This window comes from Cnephaeus nilssonii (genome assembly GCF_951640355.1).
Source record: "Cnephaeus nilssonii genome assembly, chromosome: 1".
Taxonomy (NCBI): Eukaryota; Metazoa; Chordata; class Mammalia; order Chiroptera; family Vespertilionidae; genus Cnephaeus; species Cnephaeus nilssonii.
In genome coordinates this window covers 110,486,951-110,511,145 of record NC_137072.1, presented here as the reverse complement: position 1 = coordinate 110,511,145, position 24,195 = coordinate 110,486,951, and the positions used below count along the sequence as shown (strand labels likewise).

Genomic DNA, 24,195 nt, shown 5'->3' with positions numbered 1-24,195 from the left:
CAACTTCTCTTTGAAGAAGAATACTCTTTGCAGAGCATGAAATTTCTGGAGTTTCAAAGGGAACAAGCTAGATGACCATATAGATCAGTATCTGATAACAGGTCAATCTTTAACAAGTATCTGGTGAATATATGGATGGATGGATGGATGGATGGATGGATGGATGGATGGATGGATACATGGATGGATGGGTGGATGGATGGATGGATGGATGGATGGATGGATGGATGGGTGCATGGGTGGATGGATGGATGGATGGATGGATGGATGGATGGGTGGATGGATGGGATGGATGGATGGATGGATGGGTAGATGGATGGATTGATGGATGGATGGATGGATGGATGAATGGATGGATGGATGGATGGATGGATGGATGGATGGATGGATGGATGGCTAAATAGACGGGTGGATGAATGGATATGAATATAGGGAAAAACAATGGGAATAAAGAAAGCAAACTTAGATATAATTTTCATAATAGCTGCTTTAAAAAGGAGCCCACCATAAACAGTTTGTTTAAGCTTATCTATCAAAGTGCAACTATTTTAGAATTTTATTTGACTTTTTTACTCTTGATGAAATTTCCCAAATTGATAAAAGTATAATCAACCAACACACCGATGAAACACAGTGCTCAGTCCAGAGGACCACCATGGTCACCTACTCTCCTCCGAGTTTCCACCCCTCCACTGGCAAGGAAGATCAAACACTCACGCCATGAGGAAGATGCCTCCAGTGTTTGAGACGTAGCCTCGTGTGGTTGGGGTGGCATTCGGGTTATAGCCAAACACGCCACACAACAAGCCCAGGTAATAAAAAATCATGATGAGAGTCAGCAAACAGCAGATAATCAAGAAACTCAGCCACCTGGTGAAACAAGCACAGTGCTATTATACATGAAAGAGGTGACATCACCGGGGCAGAAACAACTGAGTATAATACTTGGCAATGAAATATCAGAAGCCCTTGCTAATTCCTCAGAAGGTGATGTGAAATGATGCCTTCCCACTGCTAGTTTTCCAACCCAACCAATAAGAAACCTTAATTTTTAGCTTGGCTTTGAAGCATTCTCGCTCTATGGTCATAGGATTATTTTCTTCCTTTGCTTCACTTCTGTGGAGCTCATAAGCAGGGTTTGCTCAACTTCTCCAGGGCTACAGGTAACAATGAGCCTTAAGACTTTTATGTTCTTTCAAGATTCCTAAGCCTGGATGTGCTTATTAGAATAATGAGGAGGTATAATCAGATCAAGATTAGTCAACAGACAAAGAAATACTGAGCTCTTTTCCCAGGTATTTCTCTAAAATATTTTGTGACTGTACAAATATTTGGTAGGCATTGTGCTCTCCACAGAACCAGAAATTCTCCCCACAGTAAGTATATTTTAGAATTTTACAAGCATCCTAAATCAAATGCCTGCAGAATGCAAATATTAATTTTGTAATGGTCCTGTGTGACATTTGAGGATAATGGATCCCCAATTAGGTCTTCCTGGCAGTCCTAGAGTGTACACTAAGCTTTTCCGGCAGCTGAGGGTAAAAATACTTTCCAACCTTTAAAACACTAAAAAAGAATTTACTTGTGAGACAAAAGCCCGCTACTAAAGCTTTTCATCCAATTAAAAGCAATCTTGATAATTATAATAATAGCCACCTGCATCCCTTCTATGGCATTTGTTCCAGATCTTAGGGGACACATAATTCAATAAGCCATGGAATGTGGCCTCAGAAATCCTTTCCCGTTAATGCATGCCTCATTGGCTTAGTTAAATTTCTTTTAAAAATAAGCTGATGGTCTCCAGGCAGGGGGAGCTGATAAGTGAACAGATAACTCTACCCTTCTTTCCATTTGTGAAACTTTAATGAGATTGTAAGTTCTCTGAGAAAAGGTCTGTCTTATGTTTGCCCTGATACCCACTGGGGTGGCCTCACCCCACGGTAGGAAGATGGCCTGCGTATTACAGGACAATAATAAAGAGATAGTCAGATGGGGTTGAAAATGCACCTCTGACATGTTGTTGCTGCCTTGAGTCACTGCATTCCCCTGGGCCTCAGTTTTCTACAAAGTGAGGCTATAAATAGAACACAACCCAGGGGACATTTGTGCATATTATACAAGAGGTCACGCGTGTGGCTCTTGGTAGTCATGCTGTAACCGTTCCCTAATGGCTAGTGAGTATTGTTATGATTTATCTTATACTCTTGCATAACAAATAACCCAAATAGGAATGAATGTCTCTGGAGTGTCCTTGGGTTTGGGCAGTGAGAACACTTCCAGTGGCGGGTCATGGGGCTGAGCCTTTCAGAGGGGGAAGTGCTTCTCAACAGCTCACCTGATCCTCTGAATCCCTCAAGTCGCCAAGTCCTTCCCTCCTGGCCCTTGGTCTGATATTCTGCCCGCACCTCCCAGGGCCAAATCCCATGGCTAGCACTTTCTAATGGGGCAAAGGGCTGCTTACCTGAGCTCTTTAAACAACTGACTGGGTTCAGGGATGCACTTTCTGCAAGCACTGACCTCTCCATATTTATTTTATAAACCAACAATGGAAAGAGTATTACCCAAATGCCCTTGTCTTTCTTAAAGTTTTAAAATCCTGGTACATGCCTCAGATAATTATAACTACGATTCTAGAAGTCACTAATGACATCAAAAGTGTAACTTATTAAAAATGTGGCTCAAGAACTTCAAGTCTTCAAGTTAAATAAAATATGGAATGCATCCTGGATTTGCAGGTCATCTCTGCAGCAATATGTTCATGTTCTTCATGTAGTTTCAATTACACTTTATTTTTTATTTCCACAATAAATTTACTTATATGGTTTTATGATCTGTGATTTTTTTCTTTTTTTAAATCCTCACTCGAGGATATTTTTCCATTGTGTTTTTTGGATTTTTTTTGAGAGAGACAGTAGAAGGGAGGGAGGAAAGGGAGAGAGAGAGAGAAACATCGATATGAGAGAGACACATCAATTGGTTGCCTCCTGCACACTCCCTGACCAGGGTCAGGGATCGAGCCTGCAACCAAGGTATTTGCCCTTGACTGGGAATCAAACCTAAAATCGTTTAGTCCAAGGGCTGACACTAACCACTGAGCAAAACTGGGCAAGGTTGTAATTTTTTTCAATTACAGTTTACATTCAATATTATTCTGTATCGAGGGGACCAAGATGGTGGCATAGGTAAACACTTGAACTTGCTGCCTCGCACAATCACATCAAAACTACAACTAAAAGACAAAACTGATATCATCCAGAACCACGGGAAGGCTGGCTGAGTGGAAGTTATACAACTAGAAGGAAAGAGAAAAGTGCACTGAGACTGGGAGGAGGTGCAGAGGTGTGAAGGTACAGAGGCGCGTGCGGAAATGGGCTGGCAACTGGGTACGCTGTTGTCTTTTTCAATCGGGAAGGAGATACAAGCTCTCGACTTCTCTGAACTCCAGTTCTGGGCAAGACTCTGGGGACCCAGACTCATTGGGGGAGAAACTGGACTGTCTGGCATCGGGCCGGAACACGAGGGCGGCTTTCTCTCAGAGGTGCTTGCAGCAATCATTGTTCCTGCATGGTGCCGTGGGACATAGAGACCCGGGGAACTCTTCGGGGCAGGGCTGACGGGCAGCTATTGCTGTGTGCTCTGCCCTGGTGATTCCCTGAGATCCCACCCCACTCAATTTAGACCCCCAGCCAAGCTGTGTGCAGAGGCTTTTGCATATGAATGGCCTGGCCTTTTGCAATCTAAAACCTAACAAACTGCAGCTGGGTCAGAGAGCCCCAGAGCTTCCAAAGGAAGGCCCAAGGCTTGACAGCAGCTTGCATTGCTTCACAGCTGGGCTTCATCCAGGCACCTCCAAACCCCAAACAAAGAGGAGGAATCTGCAGATATATCTGTAGCTCCTGCTGGGTGCCCTCAGGCAGTGGCTAACTTTGCACCTCCTTGGAGATACAAGAGCCAGTGTACCCAGTGGTCAGAGTGAGACCATCCAGATTACAACTCTTCACATCCGTAAGAGACATACTCAGGGGGCAGACTCAGTGAGCGCCAAAGCTCCACTGAAGTAAGTCCTGCCCCATAAGGGTGTTTCCAGCAGAGAAGTTCTCCCATGGTAGACACAACTGGTCCTCACAGCCAATTGGCCTGGAGGTCAATTCCTCCCAATGATATCAACAGCAATCAAGGCTCAACTACAACAAGACTGTGCACACAGCCCACAAAGAGGTGCACCAAGAGTGTCCACCTCAGGTAATTAGTGTCCACCTCAGGAGGCTGAGCCACTGGGCCCTATAGGACACCTAGCACACAAAGCCACTCTATCAACACAGGGAAGTAGCCAAAATGCGGAGACAAAGAAACAGGTCACAAATGAAAGAAATGGAGGAAAGCAAACTACTGGATATAGAGTTCAAAACCACGGTTATAAGGTTACTCAAGAATCTTCTAGAAACCTCTGAGAAATTTAGTGAGACCCTCAAGGATATGAAAAAGGAACAATTAGAAATTAAGCATATACTGACTGAAATAAAGAATAATATACAGAGATCCAACAGCAGACTAGAGGATCCCAAGAATCAAGTCAAAGATTTGAAATATGAAGAAGCAAAAAACACCCAACTGGAAAAGCAAAAAGAAAAAAGAATCCAAAAATATGAAGAGAGTGTAAGGAGCCTCTGGGACAACTTCAAGCATACCAACATCAGAATTATGAGGGTGCCAGAAGAAGAGAGAGAGCAAGATACTGAAAACCTATTTGAAGAAATAATGACAGAAAACTTCCCCTATCTGGTGAAAGAAATAGACTTACAAGTCCAGCAAGCACAGAGAACCCCAAACAAAAGGAATCCAAAGAGGACCACACCAAGACACATCATAATTAAAATGCCAAGGGCTAAATACAAAGAGAGAATATTAAAAGCAGCAAGAGAAAAACAGTAAGTTACCTACAAGGGAGTACTCATACGATTGTCAGCTGATTTCTCAACAGAAACTATGCAGGCCAGAAGAGAGTGGCAAGAAATAATCAAAGTGATGAATAGGAAGGACCTACAAACAAGATTACTCTACCCAGAAAACCTATCATTTAGAATTGAAAGTCAGACAAAGAGCTTCACAGACAAGAAAAAGCTAAAGGAGTTCATCACTGCCAAACCAATACCATATGAAATGCTGAAAGGTATTCCTTCAGAAGAGGAAGAAGAAGAAAAAGGTAAAGATAAAAATTATGAAAAACAAAGTGACAACAAATACATATCTATCAACAAGTGAATCTAAAAATCAAGTCAATAAAAAATCTGATGAACATAAACTGGTGAATAGAATAGAATCAGGGGCATAGAAAGGGAGTGGACTGACAATTCTCGGGGGGAAGAGATTTGGGGGGTATGGGAAGAGACTGGACAAAAATTGTATACCTATGGATGCGGATAGTGGGGTGGGTAAGGGCAGGGGATGAAGTGGGAACCAAGTGGAGGGGAGCTATGGGGGGAAAAAGCGGAACAAAACTGTAATAATCTGAACAATAAAGATTTATTAAAAAAAAAAAAAGAGTTTAGCTCCAGTGGCTAAGTAACTTGACAAAGGTATGTAGAAATGGCTCTCTCAAAGACCATTAATAGGAATTCAATTATCAGGAGACAATTAAAGGGGAACTGTTCATGCCACCTGACCCAGTATGTCTACCCTTAGAAATGTATTCTACAGAAATAGTCCTACAATTTCATCACAAAAAAGATGCATATGCAAATGTTCATTGCAGCAGTGCCCAACAGCCATTAAAATAGATAAATCAGAGCAACATGCAAATATGTGGGACAAATGCCCATAATATATTAAGTTAAAGAAAGCAAGCAAAACATGTATATACTAGAGGCCCAGTGCACGAATTCATGCATGGGTGGGATCCCTCTGGGTGGCCTGCAGGGATCAGGCCGAAACCTGCAGTCCAATGCTGCCTGCAGCTCCTACCTGCTGCTCCCGCTCATCCCAGCCCCACTGTGCCTACCGCGGGCTCGCGCCCAATCAGTCCCGATTGGGAGAGGCTTGCACTGCCACTGCAGTACTCGACAGCCATGAGCCCTACATCTGGTGCCCTCCCAAGGGGAGTGGCCTTCAGGATCAGGCTGAAACTGGCTCTCCAATATCCCTCCAAGGGTCCCGAATTGCGAGAGGGTGCAGGCCAGGCTGAGGGATCCCACCGGTGTACGATTGGGCCAGGGAAGGACCACGGGAGGGCTCCAGGGCATGTCCGGCCCATCTCACTCAGTCCCAATCGGCCAGACCCCAGCAGCAAGCTAACCTACCAGTCGTAGCATCTGCCCCTGGTGGTCAGTGCATGTCATGTGCCTGGTCGACCAATTGACTGTCTGCCCTCTGGTGGTCAGTTCACGTCATTGTGAGCAGTTGAGCAGCCTTAGCATATCATTAGTATATTGTGCTTTGATTGGTTGTTTGGTTGTTCTGCCGTTTGGTCTATTTGCATATTACCCTTTTATTATATAGGATTACCCTTTTATTATATAGGATGTATTACACTAATATCATTGGCATATGTGTAGGAAAAAATAACAGAGGAATACACATAAAAATCTCAACAGGTTGAAATTAAGGGGAACTTTTCCTATGTAGTTCATTGTGTATTTCTATAATAAATTTTGATTAATCTTATATCTAGAATTAAAAAATATAAAATTAAGGTATATAAAAATATTCTTCTGTATCTGTTTCAGATGTATAACATAGTGGTTAGACAATCATATACTTTACAGAGTGGTCCCCCCAATGAAGGGATTGGTAGCTATAGTTTAGTCACAGAGATATAAATTACATATAGGGAATATAGTCAATAATACTGTAATAACTATGTTTGGGACCAGGGGGTCCTTGAAATATCATATAATTTCCATTTTAGTGTATGTCCCAATGAAGCGAACAATTCAATTTTTCGAGTGAGCATCAACTAGGATGAATACTTTGGGTTATGGTCTCTTTGTACAACTTGCTCTCACAAGATTATCCTGGTTATAAGGTCAAATTTTACCTCATAGCCAGCTTCACGCTCCTAGTTTACCAGCTCAAAGGAGGCACTCACCTGTATGACTCATATTTTTCCACCCTAGGTAACTCGCGGTAGATGTTACTTTCAAGGTTATCGATGCGATCCAAGAAAACTGACAGCTTTTCCTGAATGGGAACCTTTTGTTTTATCGTTTTGATATTTAAACCAATGTCATTCAAGGTCCTTCTGACAGCTGGAAACAAAAACACCTCAGTCATGCATTCCTAGAGGAAACAGAAGCTTTGTTTGGGCACCAAAATGGAAAAACTTGAACCACTTTCACTTATTCCCGTGTTATGTATGCATTTGAAGTATGAAAAGTTCTGTACCAAGCAGGAATGTAGCCAAGACCATCAAAAAGCAATTACTTAACCAAACAGCAGGCTAGGAGCACGGACTTTGATAATATGGTGCTGAAATCAAGCCAGAGTTTTCTTCCTACTTATTTTATTTTACCCATTTTATTTTTTTTATTGTTTAACTTAAATTTTTTTTAAGGGTCAGATGATTAAACTGTACTGTGTGCCTCCCCCAGGCCAGGCACTTTTATCAATGTGAACTCATTTATTCACTGAGGTAGATATGCTTATTCCCATTTAATACCAGTGACCCTGGGTGCTCACAGATGTTAAATACTTGCCCATATGTCTCTTTTTCAGAAAGCACTGGAAATGGAGTTTGTCTAACTCTACAGCTTCTGTTAAGCGACTTTAGGAAAGTAACTTCATAACCTAACAATTCCTGCAACTATGCGCCGGCATCAGAAACACACCAATTCTCCGGGGCTGAGGTTGTGAACAAGGGACTCCAGGTGGTATTTTTGTTAAATTTTTGTGTGGCTCATGCAAACTGAGACTTGTCAAAGCACATCTGTGTTTGCTACATGCAAAAAGCAAGAATATCCCCAGTGGTCAAACAGTCCTCCTTAATCTCCATCCTAATCTTTCAGAGAGGAGATTAAGTTCTAGCTTTCTGGAAAGTGTCTGTAACAACAGGTCCAGGATAAAGGCCACCTGGGGTGCGGGGTGTCCCCTGGCCCGGCATTCGCACAAGGTGTGCTGAGAACAGACAAGCCACTTAAAATCCTGATCCTGCAATCTCCGCAGCAGCCGAGACAAGGTGCACAGTTCTCTCGACACCATCTGGGTCTCCTGGTGAATTCTGGGTAGATGGGAGCATGGTCCAAAATGGAACTACATAAAAGTGGTGGGAACCTTTTTCAAAGTGTGTTGCTCACAACTGTCACTGCACGTGGCTCAATGCAAACAGCTTGCATTCGAAAGGCCCTGGGATCCTCGGCGAGGTGACTCTGTGGGCCTCCTTTTTACCTCTGGGATTTCTGGGAGTCTAACAGGTGAGATCCGTGGACTCCCCCTCTCCTATGGATGGTTCCCTAAACTAAGAAGTGGGCCCCTGTCTGCCTCCCTAGCTGTCCTGCCCTGTCACACAGCACAGCTCCCCAGCCTTGTGAGCTCTGGTGCCCTCTCTTAGCAAATACCTCCTTTAGGCCTCAGAAGTTGCTTCCTCCAGCAAGCCTCCCATCAGCCTTGCCCCACCCCACGGACCTCAATGTGTCACCAGAGTGTGATAAACAGCACCTGTACACATGCTCAAAGGGACAGCTGGGGCCACACCTTAGTCAACCTCCCATCTCAGAGCCCAGCAGAACCTGGCACACAGTAGGTGCTTAAAAGGCGTGTGCAGGACAGGACCGAATGGTCAAACCAGGGGAGCTGAGGGTTTCTATTTGTTTTGGAAATAGAAACAAGAAAATGAGCAGTTAATACTCCAGCTGACGGAGTGGCGCTCGCCTGGACCTGGGAAAACTCTGGCTTGTGTTTAGGCGACGATGGTGCGTGCAATGGGCCTCGCTCATGCACTCCACACACCGCGCTTTGCCAGACTTACAGGGGAGGCTGCACGGATTGGCAGAAGAGGTCCAGGAAGGGGAGGCAGAGAAAGTAAACAGAGATCAGTAAGTAAGTGGCCATCAGAGGTATGGCATCGGTCAGCCTTCAGATGCTGGCATAGCAAAGAGCGACTTTGTCTTTAATATCGGAGTATTTTTAGGCAGAATCTAAGACTGAACAAAAGAAAACCCACAGGCCATCCAAAGCACCATGTAGTGGGGGCAAAAAAGAAATTATTTTTTAAGCCACAAGTCTTAATGGGTTGAAAGAACACTATTAGAAAAAAAATCAAGTACCTCTAACACAATATTTCAAACCACTTGGTCAACAGATAAAAAGAAGCACTGAGAAAATGATTTGTTTAGAAAAGAAGATAGTTGGCCTGCCCAATGTGGCTCAGTGGTTGAGCAATGACCCTTGAGCCAGGAGGTCACGGTTCGATTCCAGGTCAGGGCTCATGCCCGGGTTGTGGGCTTGATCCCCAGTAGGGCGTGAGCAGGAGGCAGCCGATCAATGATTCTCTCTCATCATGGATGTTTCTATCTCTCTACTCCTCTCCCTTTCTCTCTCTGAAATCAATTTAAAAATATTTAAAAATAAAAGAGAAGATAGTCTTCCACGGCTTCAGAGATGTCTCCTCTTAGCAAATAACTCAGGTTTATGCCTACCCTAACCTCAATGCAACGTGATTCAATCATTCACAACCAGTAGAATTTGCTCAACCTCAGTCTGTCTCTCCAAACTGTGAGCAACCTTCAGAACCTAAAATACCATTACGTCAGCATCAGAAGACAAAAAAAACATCTTCAAAGACAAAATAAATCCTTATACATAGTATTCCTAAAAATATACCAGTTTTAAGTTCTTTTAGGAAATTTAATAATCTACAACTTTTCCCCCAGGGATAACAATCAGAATGTGACTCAAGCTTTCGCTGCTAGTGGCTCTGACTGCTCACCCTGAGGGCTCATCACTGCAGTGTGGCCCTCAGCCAGGCAGCTTCCCGCCAGCAGGGGGCGATGTCAATCTGTGCGCATAGGATTATTATTTTTTTAAATCAATGTCAATTGTGAATTTGGCACCATCAAAAAAACTCTGATAATCCTTTAGTTTTCTAGGTCTTAGTGAGAGGGAAAGAGAACAATGGAATTCTTAGATTTCATGGTGCGAAGCACCCAATGCTTAACAAGGAGCGATACAAAATTATTTCAGTCTGTGACTCACCTGCTACTATGTCCGTGGTTTGGTTTCCCACTCTGTCAGGTATGTCAGTAATGGAGTTATAGCCCTAAAAAAAACCAGTTCAAAATAAATTGATGTGCATAGTAAGTAGAACAGCAGGGACCCGGTACTCATTTAGCACAGAGCAGAAAAGCAAAACACAAATGTAACATTTCCCTTAAGGTGGAAATTATCATTATGTGGCCATTAAAAGTCTCAAAAAATTCCCCGTAGAGGGGACTTGCTTCCAACTGTATCCTTCGAAGATCATGCTAAAAGTTTTTACCTTTTCACTTTTAACTCGTGTTAAAAGTTTATATGTATTTACACTATACCAGTGTCTCTCAAGTGGGGACAATTCTGTCCCCCAGGGAGACATTTGGCAATGTGTAGAGACATTCTGGTTATCACAGCTGCGGGGTGCTGCTGGCATTGTGCAGGGCGGGGTGAGGGGTGCTCAAAAAAACCTTGCAATGCATAGGACAGCCCCCACTGCAAGGGATTACCCAGCCCCACGCGTCCGGACGCTGAGGTTAGGAAACCCTGATCCATACAATGTACCATGTGCAGATGTAAATTCACAGATAACCCATACCCACGCATTTCTAAAATAGCATCTTCTTTTCCAATGCAATCACCACGTGAAATTGGGGATCTAGGCTCACAGAAAACAATAATGTCCTAAAGCCCAGCTTCCAGAGAATACACATTGTAGTGAGGCACAAACGAAAAAACAAAGACAGCCTTGCCCAGCCAGGTCGCTTGGAGGCTAAATCCGTGGCAGGAAAATGTCCTTCTTTCCCAAGTCACTCAAGGAAATATCCAGCCTCTTCCCTGGAAGGGGCTTCACTTGTGTTTCTGTGTGTCAGATGGTGTGTGTCGCCACCTGCCTGGGAACACTGCAGCGATTGTAACCTGTACTAAACGCAAGGTCTGCGTCGCCCCTAAAATGCAAATGCTGAAATCCCACCCCCCAGAGTGATAGTATTAGGAGGTGGACCTCTGGGGGTGATGAAGTCAGGAGAGTGAAGCCCGGTGAATGAGCTTGGGGCCCTTATACAGGAGCCCCAGGGAGCTCCCTGCCAGGTGAGGAGAAGGATCGGGTGACAAGGACCCAGTGGGAAATGACTGCCTGCCACCCAGACGGGGTCTCTCACCGGATCCCGGACATGCTGGCGTCCTGATGGCAGAATTCCCGCCACTGGAACTGGGAGAAATACGTAAATGTTTGCCGTGAACAGCCGCCCAGCCTATGATACCCTTTTATGGCAGTACAATCCAAGTTGTAAACTTGGTGAGGTTTAGGGTGCCCCCAGGTTCCACTGCAGCCTAGCAGCATCGATGACATAAAACATCCCAACTGTCCCCTCAGAGGTGACCAAGCTGCCCTGCTCACCCTTCTTGGCAACCCCTCTCCAGAATCTCACTGCTTTTCCGCTGTTACCTGTTTTCGTACGCATTAGTCTACTCTTTAAAATAAGCTACTGTATGTTTCCCAGATAACATACCATTTGGACCAGGCTGGATAGATTTGTCTGAAGAACAGCTTTAACGCGATCAACTTGTTCATCCAAAATTTGGAGCTAAAATGTGTAAAACAAAACATAAGGCAAGGTGGTTACCCGCCAAATCTCTTGTCATCTTATATCCACGTTCCAAGGCCTCTATATTGTAGGGTATGATCTATATTTCTTGTGAACAACAGAGTACTGTGTGGGGAAAACACATTTAGCTCAGAATGGCCTGTATAAAGCACTAATTTTAGATGGGGGAGGTCTCCTGCCTCAGGAGGGAGGGAAATTTAACACAGACTGAATAGGTGTGACCTCCGATTTCAGGTAGTGAATACTGTTGAATAAACAACCTTTTCAAAAACACATTTAAAAGTAATACAGTCCGTGGTTCTCTCGGTGCATGGTCTGGAATACATTTTTCATTTTATATCATGCATGGATTTAAAGGGTCCTGTGTCTTACCAATACCGAGACAAATATCCCATGCCTCCCGACACGGTATACCGAGAACACAGTATCACTTTTGTGATATCTTGACAAATGTACATACTTTAAATCTAATTATGAGGGAACATCAGACAAACATAAATTGAAGGTCATTCTGTATAATAAATGCCTGTAGTCTTAAAAAATGTCAATGTAGTCCTAGCTGGTTTTGCTCAGTGGATAGAGCATTGGCCTGTGGACTGAAGGATCCTGGGTTTGATTCCGGTCAAGGGCACATGCCCGGTTGTGGGCTGATCCCCAGTCGGGGGTGTGCAGAAGGCAGCTGATCAATGATTCTCTCTCATCACTGATGTTTCTATCTCTCTCTCTCCTTTTCCCTTCCTCTCTGAAATCATTACAAATATATATATATTTAAAAGGTTAACGTCATAAGAAAAAGATAGACTCAGACACTGTCTCAGATTGAAGAAACTAAAGAAACATGAAAACCAAAGACCACATGTGATCCTGGACTGGACCTTAGACTGAATGAGAAAAAGAGGCAATTTGAGGAAAATTGGAAAAATCTGAATATACACTGTGGGTTAGATGGTAGGAGTAGGTCAATGGTATATGTCCTCACATTGATAATGGTCTTATTTACTATGTAAGGTCAGGAAATATTTAGGGGTAAAAGGGCATAATGCCTGCAACTTTCCTGCAAACAACTGAGAAAAGAACAAAATGCCCATCACTTTATGCATATATATGACAATATACCTAGACAGATGATGGATACATCTATACTAATAAAAGGGTAATATGCTAATTAGACCGAGAGACCAGACATCTTCCTACCATCTGACTTCCTTCCGGACAAAGCCATGGTGGTGGGGGCCAAGGCAGAGGTTAGGGGTGATCAGGCCAGCAGGGAAGGGCAGTTGGGGGCCATGAGGCTGGCAGGGGAGGGCAGTTGGGGGCCATCAGGCTGGCAGGGGAGCAGTTAGGTGGTGATCCAGCTGGTAGGCAGGCAAGTGGTTAGGAGCCAGCGGTCTCAGATTGCGAGAGGGATGTCCAACTGCCGGTGTAGGCCCCATCCCTGTGGGGGCAGTCGGACATCCCCTGAGGGGTCCCAGATTGGAGAGGGTGCAGGCTGGGCTGAGGGACCCCCCCCCCCACCGCCCCCAGTGCATGAATTTCGTGCACCAGGATTCTAGTAAGTAGATAAGTGGATAAAATAATATGATCAAGCAAATGTTGACAAGTGGTGGATCATCTGGGTAAAGGGTGTAGACAGGGCTTCCTGGTACCATTCTAGCAGACTTTCTGCATGTTTGAAAATTTGTCAGAATAAAACATTTCCCAAAAAGGACTCAATTTAAGTGCCAGTGCAGATCGTGAGCTCTAAAAGACTGTTTGATGATGACGAAAGTGACTGTAGTAGCTATGAAAACACAGATGCTGAATGTGAAGTAAAACTGATGCATGAAATATGAAAATGAGAAAAATGCAGCTAAATTAAAATACTGATTTATGCCAATGTGGTGTGTATCTATATCAATATCTCGATAAAGTAAAGACCATGAGCAGATATGATTATTTTATCTATATTCCAGAACTCTGTAAATTCAAGATGCTCCAAATTCTTTTACCTAATCTTTTCTTTGGGAATATGAGAAATTACTTTATATTTAGGCACATGTAGTCACTATACCAGGCACATCATCCCAAAATACAGTTTAGCTTTTAAAGGTTTATAAAAATGCATTCTGGACAAGTGCTGGTGAGGATGTGGAGAAAAAGGAACCCTCATGCATTGCTGGTGGGAATGCAGACTGGTGCAGCCACTATGGAAAAAAATATGGAGTTTCCTCAAAAAATTAAAAATGGAACTTCCATTTGACCCAGTAATCCCACTTGTAGGAATATATCCCAAGAAATCAGAAACACCAATCAGAAAAGATATATGCACCCCTATATTCATAGCACAATTTACAACAGCTAAGATTTGGAAACAGCCTAAGTGCCCATCAGCAGATGAGTGAATTAAAAGGCTGTGGTACATCTACACAATGGAATAGTATGCTGAGGTAAAAAAGAAGGAATTCTTACCATTTGCAACAGCATGGATGGAACTGAAGAACATTATGCTAAGCGAAATAAGCCAGTCGGAGAAAGATATTTATCACATGATCTCACTCATTTGTGGAATATAATGAACAACATAAAGTGATGAACAAAAATAGAGCCAGAGTCATAGAAGCATCGAGCAGACCGTCCAACCCAAGAGGAAAGGCAGGGGGTGAGAGATCAACTAAAGGACTTGCATGCATACATATGAGCATAACCAATGGACACAGACAGTAGGGGGGTGAGGGCATGTGCTGGAGGGTAGGAGCGGCTAGGGAGAGGTCAATGGGGGAAAAAGGAGATTTATGTAATACTTTAAAAAATAAAGAATTTTTAAAAAAATGCATTCTGCTTCCTTTTCTTCTTTTTTTAAGTTGAGTTCATTTTGCTGTTTTGTCCAATTGGACAACTCTCAAGAAGGGGCTTCCTACTACTTCTCCCCCGACTGCGGCCATTCCAGTGATGATTAGGTGCTGGGAAGGCGGACAGAGCCCAGGCGCTGTGCACCGGGGCAGGCACCCACACGGAGCCCTGCCCAGCTGCCCAAAGACCCTGCCCCGCACGCGACGAGGTCGCCCCCTCACCTGGCGCAGGTTGATGTTGTTGTCCAGCTGGCCCAGAGACATTCTGATGAAATTGCACTTGGCACTCTCAGAGGATAGGTTGCACACGGGGTCCTTGAGGGACCGTTCCAGGTCGCTTTTCACGTCCCGCAGGCTTTTGTAGATCTCTTCCATCAATTTCGTCAGCTCCCATAAGTCTTTGTTCACGATCATCAGGAGTTCACTGGTCTCTTGGATCTCTGCGGGAACACAGTCTGCTTCAGGGCAGAGGCACCCACAAGCTGCTGCGGCAGTAACTTCCCATCTACAGATCTCAGAAGTGCTCCTGGGATCCCGCCCCCCCCCCGCCCCCCAGCCCCCCAGCCCGCGGGACAGCCTGCCACTGCTGGCTCCTCTGCCAGCCCCTGCAACCAGCTCAGCCTTCACGCTTGGGGGACTCAATGGGGACATCTGGGTGTGGCGGTAACCACTGGACAGGGCGTGGCAGCCTCAGAAAAAGGTGTTGCTGCCCCAGCATCACCAGGCCTTGAAGAGGCCAGCCCGGCCCCAGCCGACCTGGCTCAGTGGTTAACCATCGACCTATGAACCAAGAGGTCACGGTTCAATTCCCAGTCAGGGCACATGCCCGGGTTGCAGGCTCGATCCCCAGTGTGGGGTGTGCAGGAGGCAGCTGATCGATGATTCTCTCTCATCATTGATGTTTCTACCTCTCCCTCGCCCTTCCTCTCTCTGAAACCAATTTAAAAAAAAAAAAATTTTAAAAGAGGACAGCCCAGACCAGCTAGCATCTCCACCCCCAAGCAGTTTTCACCTACCTTTCGCTGTGGCTATTCAAAGAGCTGGAAATAAGCACGGAGGAACAGGGAAGAGCATGGTTTTGGATTCAGGCAGGTCTGGGTACAGACCCAGGCTTCCCTATGCACAGGCCATGTAACTAGAAGCTGAATCCTGAACATTTTTTTAACTATATATTTTATTGATTTTTTACAGAGAAGAAGGGAGAGGGATAGAGAGTTGGAAACATCAATGAGAGAGAAACATCTATCAGCTGCCTCCTGCACACTCCCTACTGGGGATGTGCCCACAACCAAGGTACATGCCCTTGACTGAATCAAACCTGGGACACTTCAGTCCGCAGGCTGACGCTCTATCCACTGAGCCAAACCGGTCAGGGCTGAATCCTGAACATTTTGCCGGCAGTTTCCTCAAATGCTGACACCACCAGCATGCTCATCAGGAAATGTGGAGATGAGAAGGACCCGACTGAGCCTCCTCGATGGCAGGGAGACCATCTGTCTTATTTTGGGGACCCCGCAGCCTGGAACACATCCTTAGACACGGAAATCCCTAATACTTGTTTGCAACCCTGACTTCTCTGGTGCATAGAGCTCCACACTCATGACCAGGGAAGCAGCAGATTACAGGTCTTTTCACAGTGACTTACAGCCCCAGCAGGACATGGTGGGGGATTTAAATAGAGGGCAGGGTCTTCTTCTGAGCGAGTAGGTCTTCCAGGCTCACAAAACACCTGGCGGAGTGCGGGTGTTGCTAGGAAAGGGGGAATGCCCTTGAAAATGCGTTTCCCCAACTTTCCTGGGCTACCACATGAGCGTGAGTGCTAACACAACAACAACAACAACAACAACAACAACACACACACACACACACACACACACACACACACACACACACACACTTTAATAGTTCCATGTGGTGGAATCAAAAGTAGTTTGAGGTCTCATCTGATCCCAGTTCTGCTCCTACCGTGTAACAGCACCCCTGGCCAACTCCCCCACCTCTGGGGGCCTCTTTTTCCTCGTCTGTAACGGAGAAAGCTGGTTGGGTCGTCTCCTGGTCTCTAGGAGAGTCTGTCGTTCTAGGCTGTGCCTAGCAGGTTTGCTCTCAGGAGATGGCATTGCCCATGTCTCCACGTTGGAACCTCAGCTTTGATGAGACCTGGGAGGCTCCCCGGGTGGAACTGTATGACCCTGGGTCCCAAATTCCATCTCCTCGTCTGCACAGCAAACCTTAAAGTCTGCTCCAAACAGTCTTCTCTCTTGAATGGTGCTCTGGGTGTAGCGGAACAACATTTGAGGCCATCACAATATTCAAGGCTTTACCGGTTTCTCATCTCTGGGCCTTGGTGTCTCGTGTCTTCCACCTCCCTCCCAGAATTACCAGCAAAGGATGGAGCTGGTACCCGCTCACATTAGAGACTCAATAAACAGCTACCATAGCAAAACAAGAAACAGGGAACACGGCTGCCACTAGAAACACACAACAGAAAGCACAAGAGCACACCCGAACACACTCACATCACACAACACACACACACCTCTCGTCTTCACCGTGTGTGGTTAACTCTCACTGTTTACCTGTGCACTTTGACTTCAAGGAAAGTTATTTTAAGGCTAGAAACAAACGGCAACAACAAAAAGTGATGGATGGTAACATAAACTGGTGGCCCAGAGAACACGTGTCCGGCTGGGCACCATCTATAGACATTCTGGGTTATGGGTACCATTCTGAGGACTGAGGTATAAATATACATATTTTTTCCCCAGGGTTTCCAGGCATTTTATGTCTGTAAAACATCCAGTGGGTTAGAACGCTGCGAGTCATGCCAGGCCTGCCAAGATCACCCGCATCGTGTGTCTGAAGTCAGTGAAAGAGATTTCAGGTTCTCCACTTTAGTTCATTAACATTTTGCCAGCTCACAGCGCACTGCCTTTACAGATCCCGACGGGCAGCTCAGGGGTGATTTGCGCAAATAACTTTGCATGTTGCTGCTCTCTCCAGAGGCTACTAAACGCGTAAGGCTGCTGAGAATGTTTAGAAAAAATATTGCTGAGGCAGTTTATTAAGCACATTTTAAACAGCCCAGGCAACACCCGAGGCTAAAGGTTCACTTATTTGGCCCGACTACACAATAATAGGACTTTAATACCAATGCAGGAGGCACTGGAGAGGAAAATGAATGTGTTTTAATTGCCTTTGATCCAAAGAGAATTACAATTCAAATATTAAAACTTGGCCAAACCACGGGGCAAAAGTCAGGCTCCTCACCAACCACATGGCATCCACTTGTTAAAAAAAAAAAAAAAAATATATATATATATATATATATATATATATATATATATACACACACACATACATATATATATTATTATTGATTTCAGATATATATATATATACACATACATATATATTATTATTATTATTATTATTGATTTCAGATATATCAAGGAGGGGTATCCCATGTCCTTCCTGCCCTTGTCCCACTCCTGCTCTCGGCCACTCAGGGTGTGGTGCCTGGAGAATCACCCTGACCAGGAATCAAACTGTGACCTCCTGATTCATAGGTTGACGCTCAACCACTGAACCACGCCGACTGGGCCATTCAGAGTCTGGGAGCTGGAAGAGATCTTGACAGATAAATATTCCAAGTGCACAACTCACAAGGGGCGTGGGACACCCGCCTGGTGTCCTCCCATGGGCACACTGGTTCTTGACCCCACATTCCTAACGCTTCCTCCCGTGACACTGTGAGGTCTTGCCTTGGACGGCATGGAGCAGCCCTACATCTTCACACTCCCGAGTGGACCCAAACGCCATCTGGGCTGGTCCGGGCAGCGCAGGCTTTATCACCAGACTGGGGTCTGAGTCCCAGCTCCACCTCTTCCCAGCGCCCTGACCTTGAACTAGATAAATCGTCTCTGGGCTTTTACTGTACTGAGCTGGTAAAAGGCAGGTGACGGCACCCACCCACAGAGTTGTGAGCACCTGGCACATAGCACAGACAGTTTCTCAACATCTGGATGGGCCTGGGAGGTTGTTTTTTTAAGTTGCAGTTTATTAAAATCAGTATATCTGTTCACTTACACCGTCGACTGTGGTGACTTTGAATATATTATGTATATTTTCACTTTACAGAACTTGTTCTTTCGGGGGCAAAGGAAAGAGAGTAATCAAGCCTGGCGGGTGTAACCCAGTGGTTAAACATCGGCCTATGAACCAGAAGTTCACAGTTCGATTCCCAGTCAAGGCACATGCCTGGGTTTTGGGCTTGATTCCCAGTGGTGGGGCCTGAGGGAGGCAGCTTATTGATGATGTTCCTATCTCTCTATCTTTCTCCCTTCCCCTCTCTCTAAAAATCAATAAAAACTTGTTTTGTTTTAAAAAAGGAGTAATCAATAGACCCCAAAACCTAAAATTCCATCGGCTACTCATCGTTGATAGCAGTAGCCAACTAGCTTTTCTGGGAAGGTTAGACAGTAAATATCCCAGGCTCTGTGGGCGCCGTGTCCCTGCTGTCACCACCTCTGCATCCTACAGTGAACGCAGCCACGGATGTCGCCCAAACCGGTGAGCTCGCCTGCGTGCCAATAACATCACCAACAGAAACAGGTGCCTGCTCCTGTCCATTTGCCACTATTGTTTCAAGTGGCCCGTAGACCATCAGTATGATGACTGTGACACAAGCTTTAAAAAAAGCACTATATAGAGAAGAGGTCAATGAGTAAATAAAGGGGCAGGGGGACATATGTGATACGTTCAACAACAAAGATTTAAAAGAAGAAAAAAAAATAGAGGAAAAAATAAACACGATTATTATGCCCCATCTGCCACTGGTATGCCCTGCCCGCCCCTTTGCAAGAGCACAGGCGGTGGCGGTCGCCCCGGCCACCAGAGGGAAACCCAGGAGAGGGAAAGGGAGACTGGGAAGCCAGAGCCTTCGAGCTTTCGGGGGAACATTCCCTCCAGCACTTCTGCCTGTCCCGGCACTCACCTTCTGCCATGTGCTTGACGTCATCAAGAACGATGAACCCCTGGGGTATGAGGTGATCCTGAATGTCGCCTCCTAGCAATATCTTAATATCTAAATGCAAAACAGGCATGAGGGAATGTGAGGGGTGCCCCGTGTCCTTCCTGCCCGTGTCCCACTCCTGCTCTCGGCCACGCAGGGTGTTGTGCCTAGAGAATCACCTTTGGTCTCTCCCGCCGTGAAATCCCACTTTTATTCTAGACCTGGGTTGGGTGTTGAGGCTTTTCAGAGTCCCCGCACCTACTGTGACCCGTGAGAAATGAATCGGCAGAGATTCAGTATTTCGCGACACTAGGAGCACGGCCTTCATCATCTTGAGCTGCGAGTGCTGGTGGCCCTGATGCCTCTGGCCAGACCAGGGTCCCTCAACCGTGGCACCATTGCCACGAGGGGCTGCCTAGTTCTTTGCTGAGGAGGCTGTTTGTCCTGTGCATTGTGGGATTTGTAGTGGCATCCTTGGTCTCTACCAACAGAGGCCAGTACCCCTGCCGACCCCCCCCTCACCCAGCTGGACAACCAGAAATGTCCCTGGATGTTGCCAAACGTGGCCAGGGAGCACACAGGCCCAGGCTGAGAACCGCTGCGCAAGGCTGCCTGGGAGCTGCTTGTGGGCCCGCAGGGAGGAGCAGCTCCCCCCCCCCCCCCCCCCCACGGCTTCCAAAGTCCCCTGGCTTCTCTGGGGCTTATTTCTGTCTTCAACAAGGAACCTGACAGAGACCCACCCCTCCTGCTCCTGGGCCATGGAGGACAGGCCCTTGTGACTGCAACGAAATAAAAGCATTCTCACCATGAAGGCTAGGTTTCCATCCTGAGCAACACACTGCAAACTGGCACTAACTCTAGGGAAGGACTTTCCTGTTTTCCCCTCCTTTCACACAGAAATGGTAGAAATAGCATCGTTCACCTGAGTCTGTGTTTTAGGGGAGGTGGCCGTCACAACCTCCAGCCAAAACAAGCCCACACGAAAAACTCGAGGCAACTGGCAATGTCACTTACTGTCCAGATCTGAGAAGGCCCTTTTCTTCGTGGTGGTGTACTGGGCCAGCACGTAGTTCAATTGCTAAAACAAAATAAATAAAATACAGATGATGTGTTCTAGAATTGTACACCTGAGACCTCTATACTTTTATTAAACAAGGCCGCCCCAATAAATTCAGTAAAAATAAATAAAATAACACGAAACTGTCTCATCTAAAGTCCAAAACCACAATAAAAAAGAGATCTAACATACAAAAATTATCCCGAATCTGGCCGGTGTGGCTCAGTGGTTGAACATCAACCTATGAACCAGGAGGTCACAGGTTCAATTCCTGGTCAGGGCACATGCCCAGGTTTCGGGCTCCATCCCCAGTGTGGGGCTTGCAGGAGGCAGCCAATCAATGATTCTCTCTCATCATGGATGTTTTTCTCTCTCTCTCTCCCTCTCCTTTCCTCTCTGAAATGAACAAAAATATTTTAAAAAAATTATCTCGAACCAGAACATTTTTCAAAAGGAAGTAGGTTCTTGGAGATGTTTACGTTTTCTGACACCCAGACTTCTTAACAGTACCCCACAGCGTGTTGGCTTAAGAAACAGGATTCCTTATTTCTCAGGATGCTGGGCAGTGGCTCTGTGGCTGGTCGGGCGGAGACCACGTGGCTGGGACACAGGGGCTGCTCCCTCCACGTGGCCTCTCGTTTCCCAAGGGTCCAGCCTGGGTGTTTTCACTGTGGTCCGGGCAGTGAGAGAACAGGGCTGGAGGCTCAGGGCCGTGGGAAGCTTAAGCCCGACACTAGCACAAGGCCACGTCTGTCCGTCTGCTGAGTTCTTTTGGTCAAAGCAAGTCACGGAGGCAGCCCCGGTTCGATGGGTGTGGACAGACCCGCCTCTGAAAGGGGATGGCAGAGAATCTGGGGCCACCAGGGGGCCCCTATAGCCAGGCCTGGTCCTGAGCTGCCTGTGGGGGCTGCTTGCTCTGCCATCTTGGTCCTGGTGGCCTCCCCACACCCTCACCCCATGCTGTTGTGCTCAATAACTGCCGCCAACCTCCTCCAGCTGCCAGAGTAAGGGTAAATAGCTCGTTGCTCGGGGCCAGGCCTGTTTTCTCTGCAAAATGACTGTATACATTTTCTGCTCTGTTTTTTAAAGCCTTCCTTAAAGCTCCTCGTGGATTCTGAAGTAGACACACTTCCCCGAAAGTCGTAACAGTTCATTACCCTCCCAACTTTATGAAAGCAGCCCCAACGTACACCAGCCACGACTGCTACGTATTTAATTTTGCCAACATTTTAGGGAAAAAGGGGTTCCCTTTGGAGTTTTTAGAGTGACAGGTGAAAACGTTATGAATTTTTATTCACAGATTGGGGAAACGAAACACTTCCCTCTGTGCAATGCTGTCAAGTGATGGATAAAATGAGCTTCTCTCATCTCCATATTTAAAAGTGCCTTTTAGTTCCAGCCGCATATTTCAAAACTAGTACAATATTTAACGTGAGTGCTTTTCAGGCTGCGCGACAGGTGAAGAACGCGTGCTGTGTGAGGACACGGTGGGTTCCGCGGGCTCCTATGACCAAATCCAATGTGCGCACGCTTCTCTCCAGCTGGGACCCTGAGCTCAGCGACGTATTTGCAGGCTAATGTCTGCTCAGACATTTTGTAAATCAATGTTCTGAATAGGCAAGTCATCAATGTGTTACTGGGGCATAGAAAAAGGTGCCTTCGGGCATCATGTTCCCGGTCCCCAAAGACAACGTGTGTGTGTGTGTGTGTGTGTGTGTGTGTGTGTGTGTGTGCGTGCAGGTGCACGTGTGGGTCCACTCCCTAATCTATATAGATATTAGCAAATGGATATTTATAAAGAACAAAGCTTTCATGACAAAGGTAACTTCATGCAAAACAGTGGAGCGTTAACTACACTGCCAAAAAGTGAAGGATAATGCACCCAAAGATTTTTTTCTATTAAAAAAAAAAATCCTGAGACCCTTAGAATGGTTAAGCACTTTTATGATGTGTGCTACTGTATATTTTATGTTACCTTAATAAAATAAAATAAAATGACATCAATTTTGAAATCATGCTTTTGAACTGTTTTAGACATCACGTGCTTGGCATTTATTTCTTCATCTACAACATTGAAAGATGACACCTGTCTACATTGATTCGTGGGTTTCCAGAAGGTCTGACTGAGATTTCAAATAGACACAGGAACTCCGAAAGGCCCCAAACACCAAACACCATGGGATACACAGACTGGGCTCTTACCGGTCCAGTCACATTCAGGAGAGTCCTCAGGTCTCTGAAATTGCTGTCGGCCAGTTTATTGGTCTCTCTGATGTGAGTCCTGAGGTAGTGGTTTGCCGCAAAACCATAGATGATACCAATGCTGTGGGGAAAGCACAGGAGAAGGAGGAGCATTTCCGGGTGCCTGCGGTGGATGGCCAGGTGCAGGCAGCACGCTGACGGGGAGGGGCAGGGCCCTGAGCAGGGCCCGAGAGGGACAGGACCCTCCTTCCCAGGCAACCCCTCCCTCCACTGCTGCAGCCTCCGGCCCTGATCCCATGATCCACCCACCACCACCACCACATGGGCCACAGAGCAGGACCCCGTCTGCTCAGGGAAGACACAGAGCCAGGTGAGATGCACTCTTCTGGTAAATAGTGAATCGAATAAATGGAACAATGTTCATGATAAACTGCGAGGGAAACAGTAACTGACCAAGGGTACAAGGCAGCAGCGTGTGCAATAGTTGTGTTCCGTACAGATGTGATTGCAGGTACACACCCTCCCGTGCAGCTCACACACACACACACACACACACACACACACACACACACACACACAAACACACACACATACCTCTGCTCCCCCCAAAAAAGACTATTAGGCAAAATACCAAAATGATAAGACCGCTTTGGGCTTTCTATCAGTTGTGGTTCCTCTAATTGTCTCTGTTAGTTTTTGTATTGTCTGGGTTGAAAAGAAACATGAGTCACTTTAGCCGTACAATGCTGTATAAAAGCTGTGAATAATGTACATGCCTTGCCATGCCATTTTACATAAAGCACAGAACCATGCTGAGTGATGCTGCTTAAAGTCGTGGTTATATTTGGGGAGAGGTAGATAATGATGTAATTGGTGTGTTCACTTCATAGAAACTCATGAATATGTATTTATGCCAGGGACACTTTTCATCGTGGAAAATATACTTCAATAAAGATTTTCAAAAACACTATTTGAAAGGCTCCGCTACATGAAAATACAACACATTTTTCAAGCCAAAAAATGGTCTACATTTAATCATTCTGGGGGCTTTTAATGTTGACTAGTTACTAACAATCTCCTGACTTAAATTAATTTGACCAATCAGTTTGTTTTTATGTCAAAGCCTTAGTTAGAACATGGAAATGTCACATTTAAAAATGGCTAATTGCCAAGGCTTTGCTAAACTTAGCCACTAGGTGGCAGTAAAGAATTACATAAACATAACAACAGACCAATTTTCCTACAGAAGTCAGTAACAAAACTGTTAAGTTTGCAACCATTCAAAAGAGAAGGTAAGGATAGAACAAAGTC

The 24,195-nt window shown here is 45.6% G+C and overlaps 1 protein-coding gene across 5 annotated transcripts in view; it reads right to left on the bottom strand.

Moving 5' to 3' along the window:
* PROM1 (prominin 1) overlaps window positions 1–24,195 on the bottom strand; it is a 94,290-nt gene that overhangs the window by 22,596 nt on the left and 47,499 nt on the right. For all 5 annotated transcript variants that reach the window (XM_079792644.1, XM_079792642.1, XM_079792643.1 and 2 more), the window contains 8 exons: window positions 22,885–23,005; window positions 20,640–20,703; window positions 19,608–19,697; window positions 14,837–15,054; window positions 11,691–11,765; window positions 10,186–10,249; window positions 7,085–7,244; window positions 718–870 (listed from right to left, as the gene is read on the bottom strand). In XM_079792644.1, the coding sequence (XP_079648770.1) occupies window positions 718–870; window positions 7,085–7,244; window positions 10,186–10,249; window positions 11,691–11,765; window positions 14,837–15,054; window positions 19,608–19,697; window positions 20,640–20,703; window positions 22,885–23,005 (945 nt within the window). The remainder of the gene's footprint in view (window positions 1–717; window positions 871–7,084; window positions 7,245–10,185; window positions 10,250–11,690; window positions 11,766–14,836; window positions 15,055–19,607; window positions 19,698–20,639; window positions 20,704–22,884; window positions 23,006–24,195) is intronic.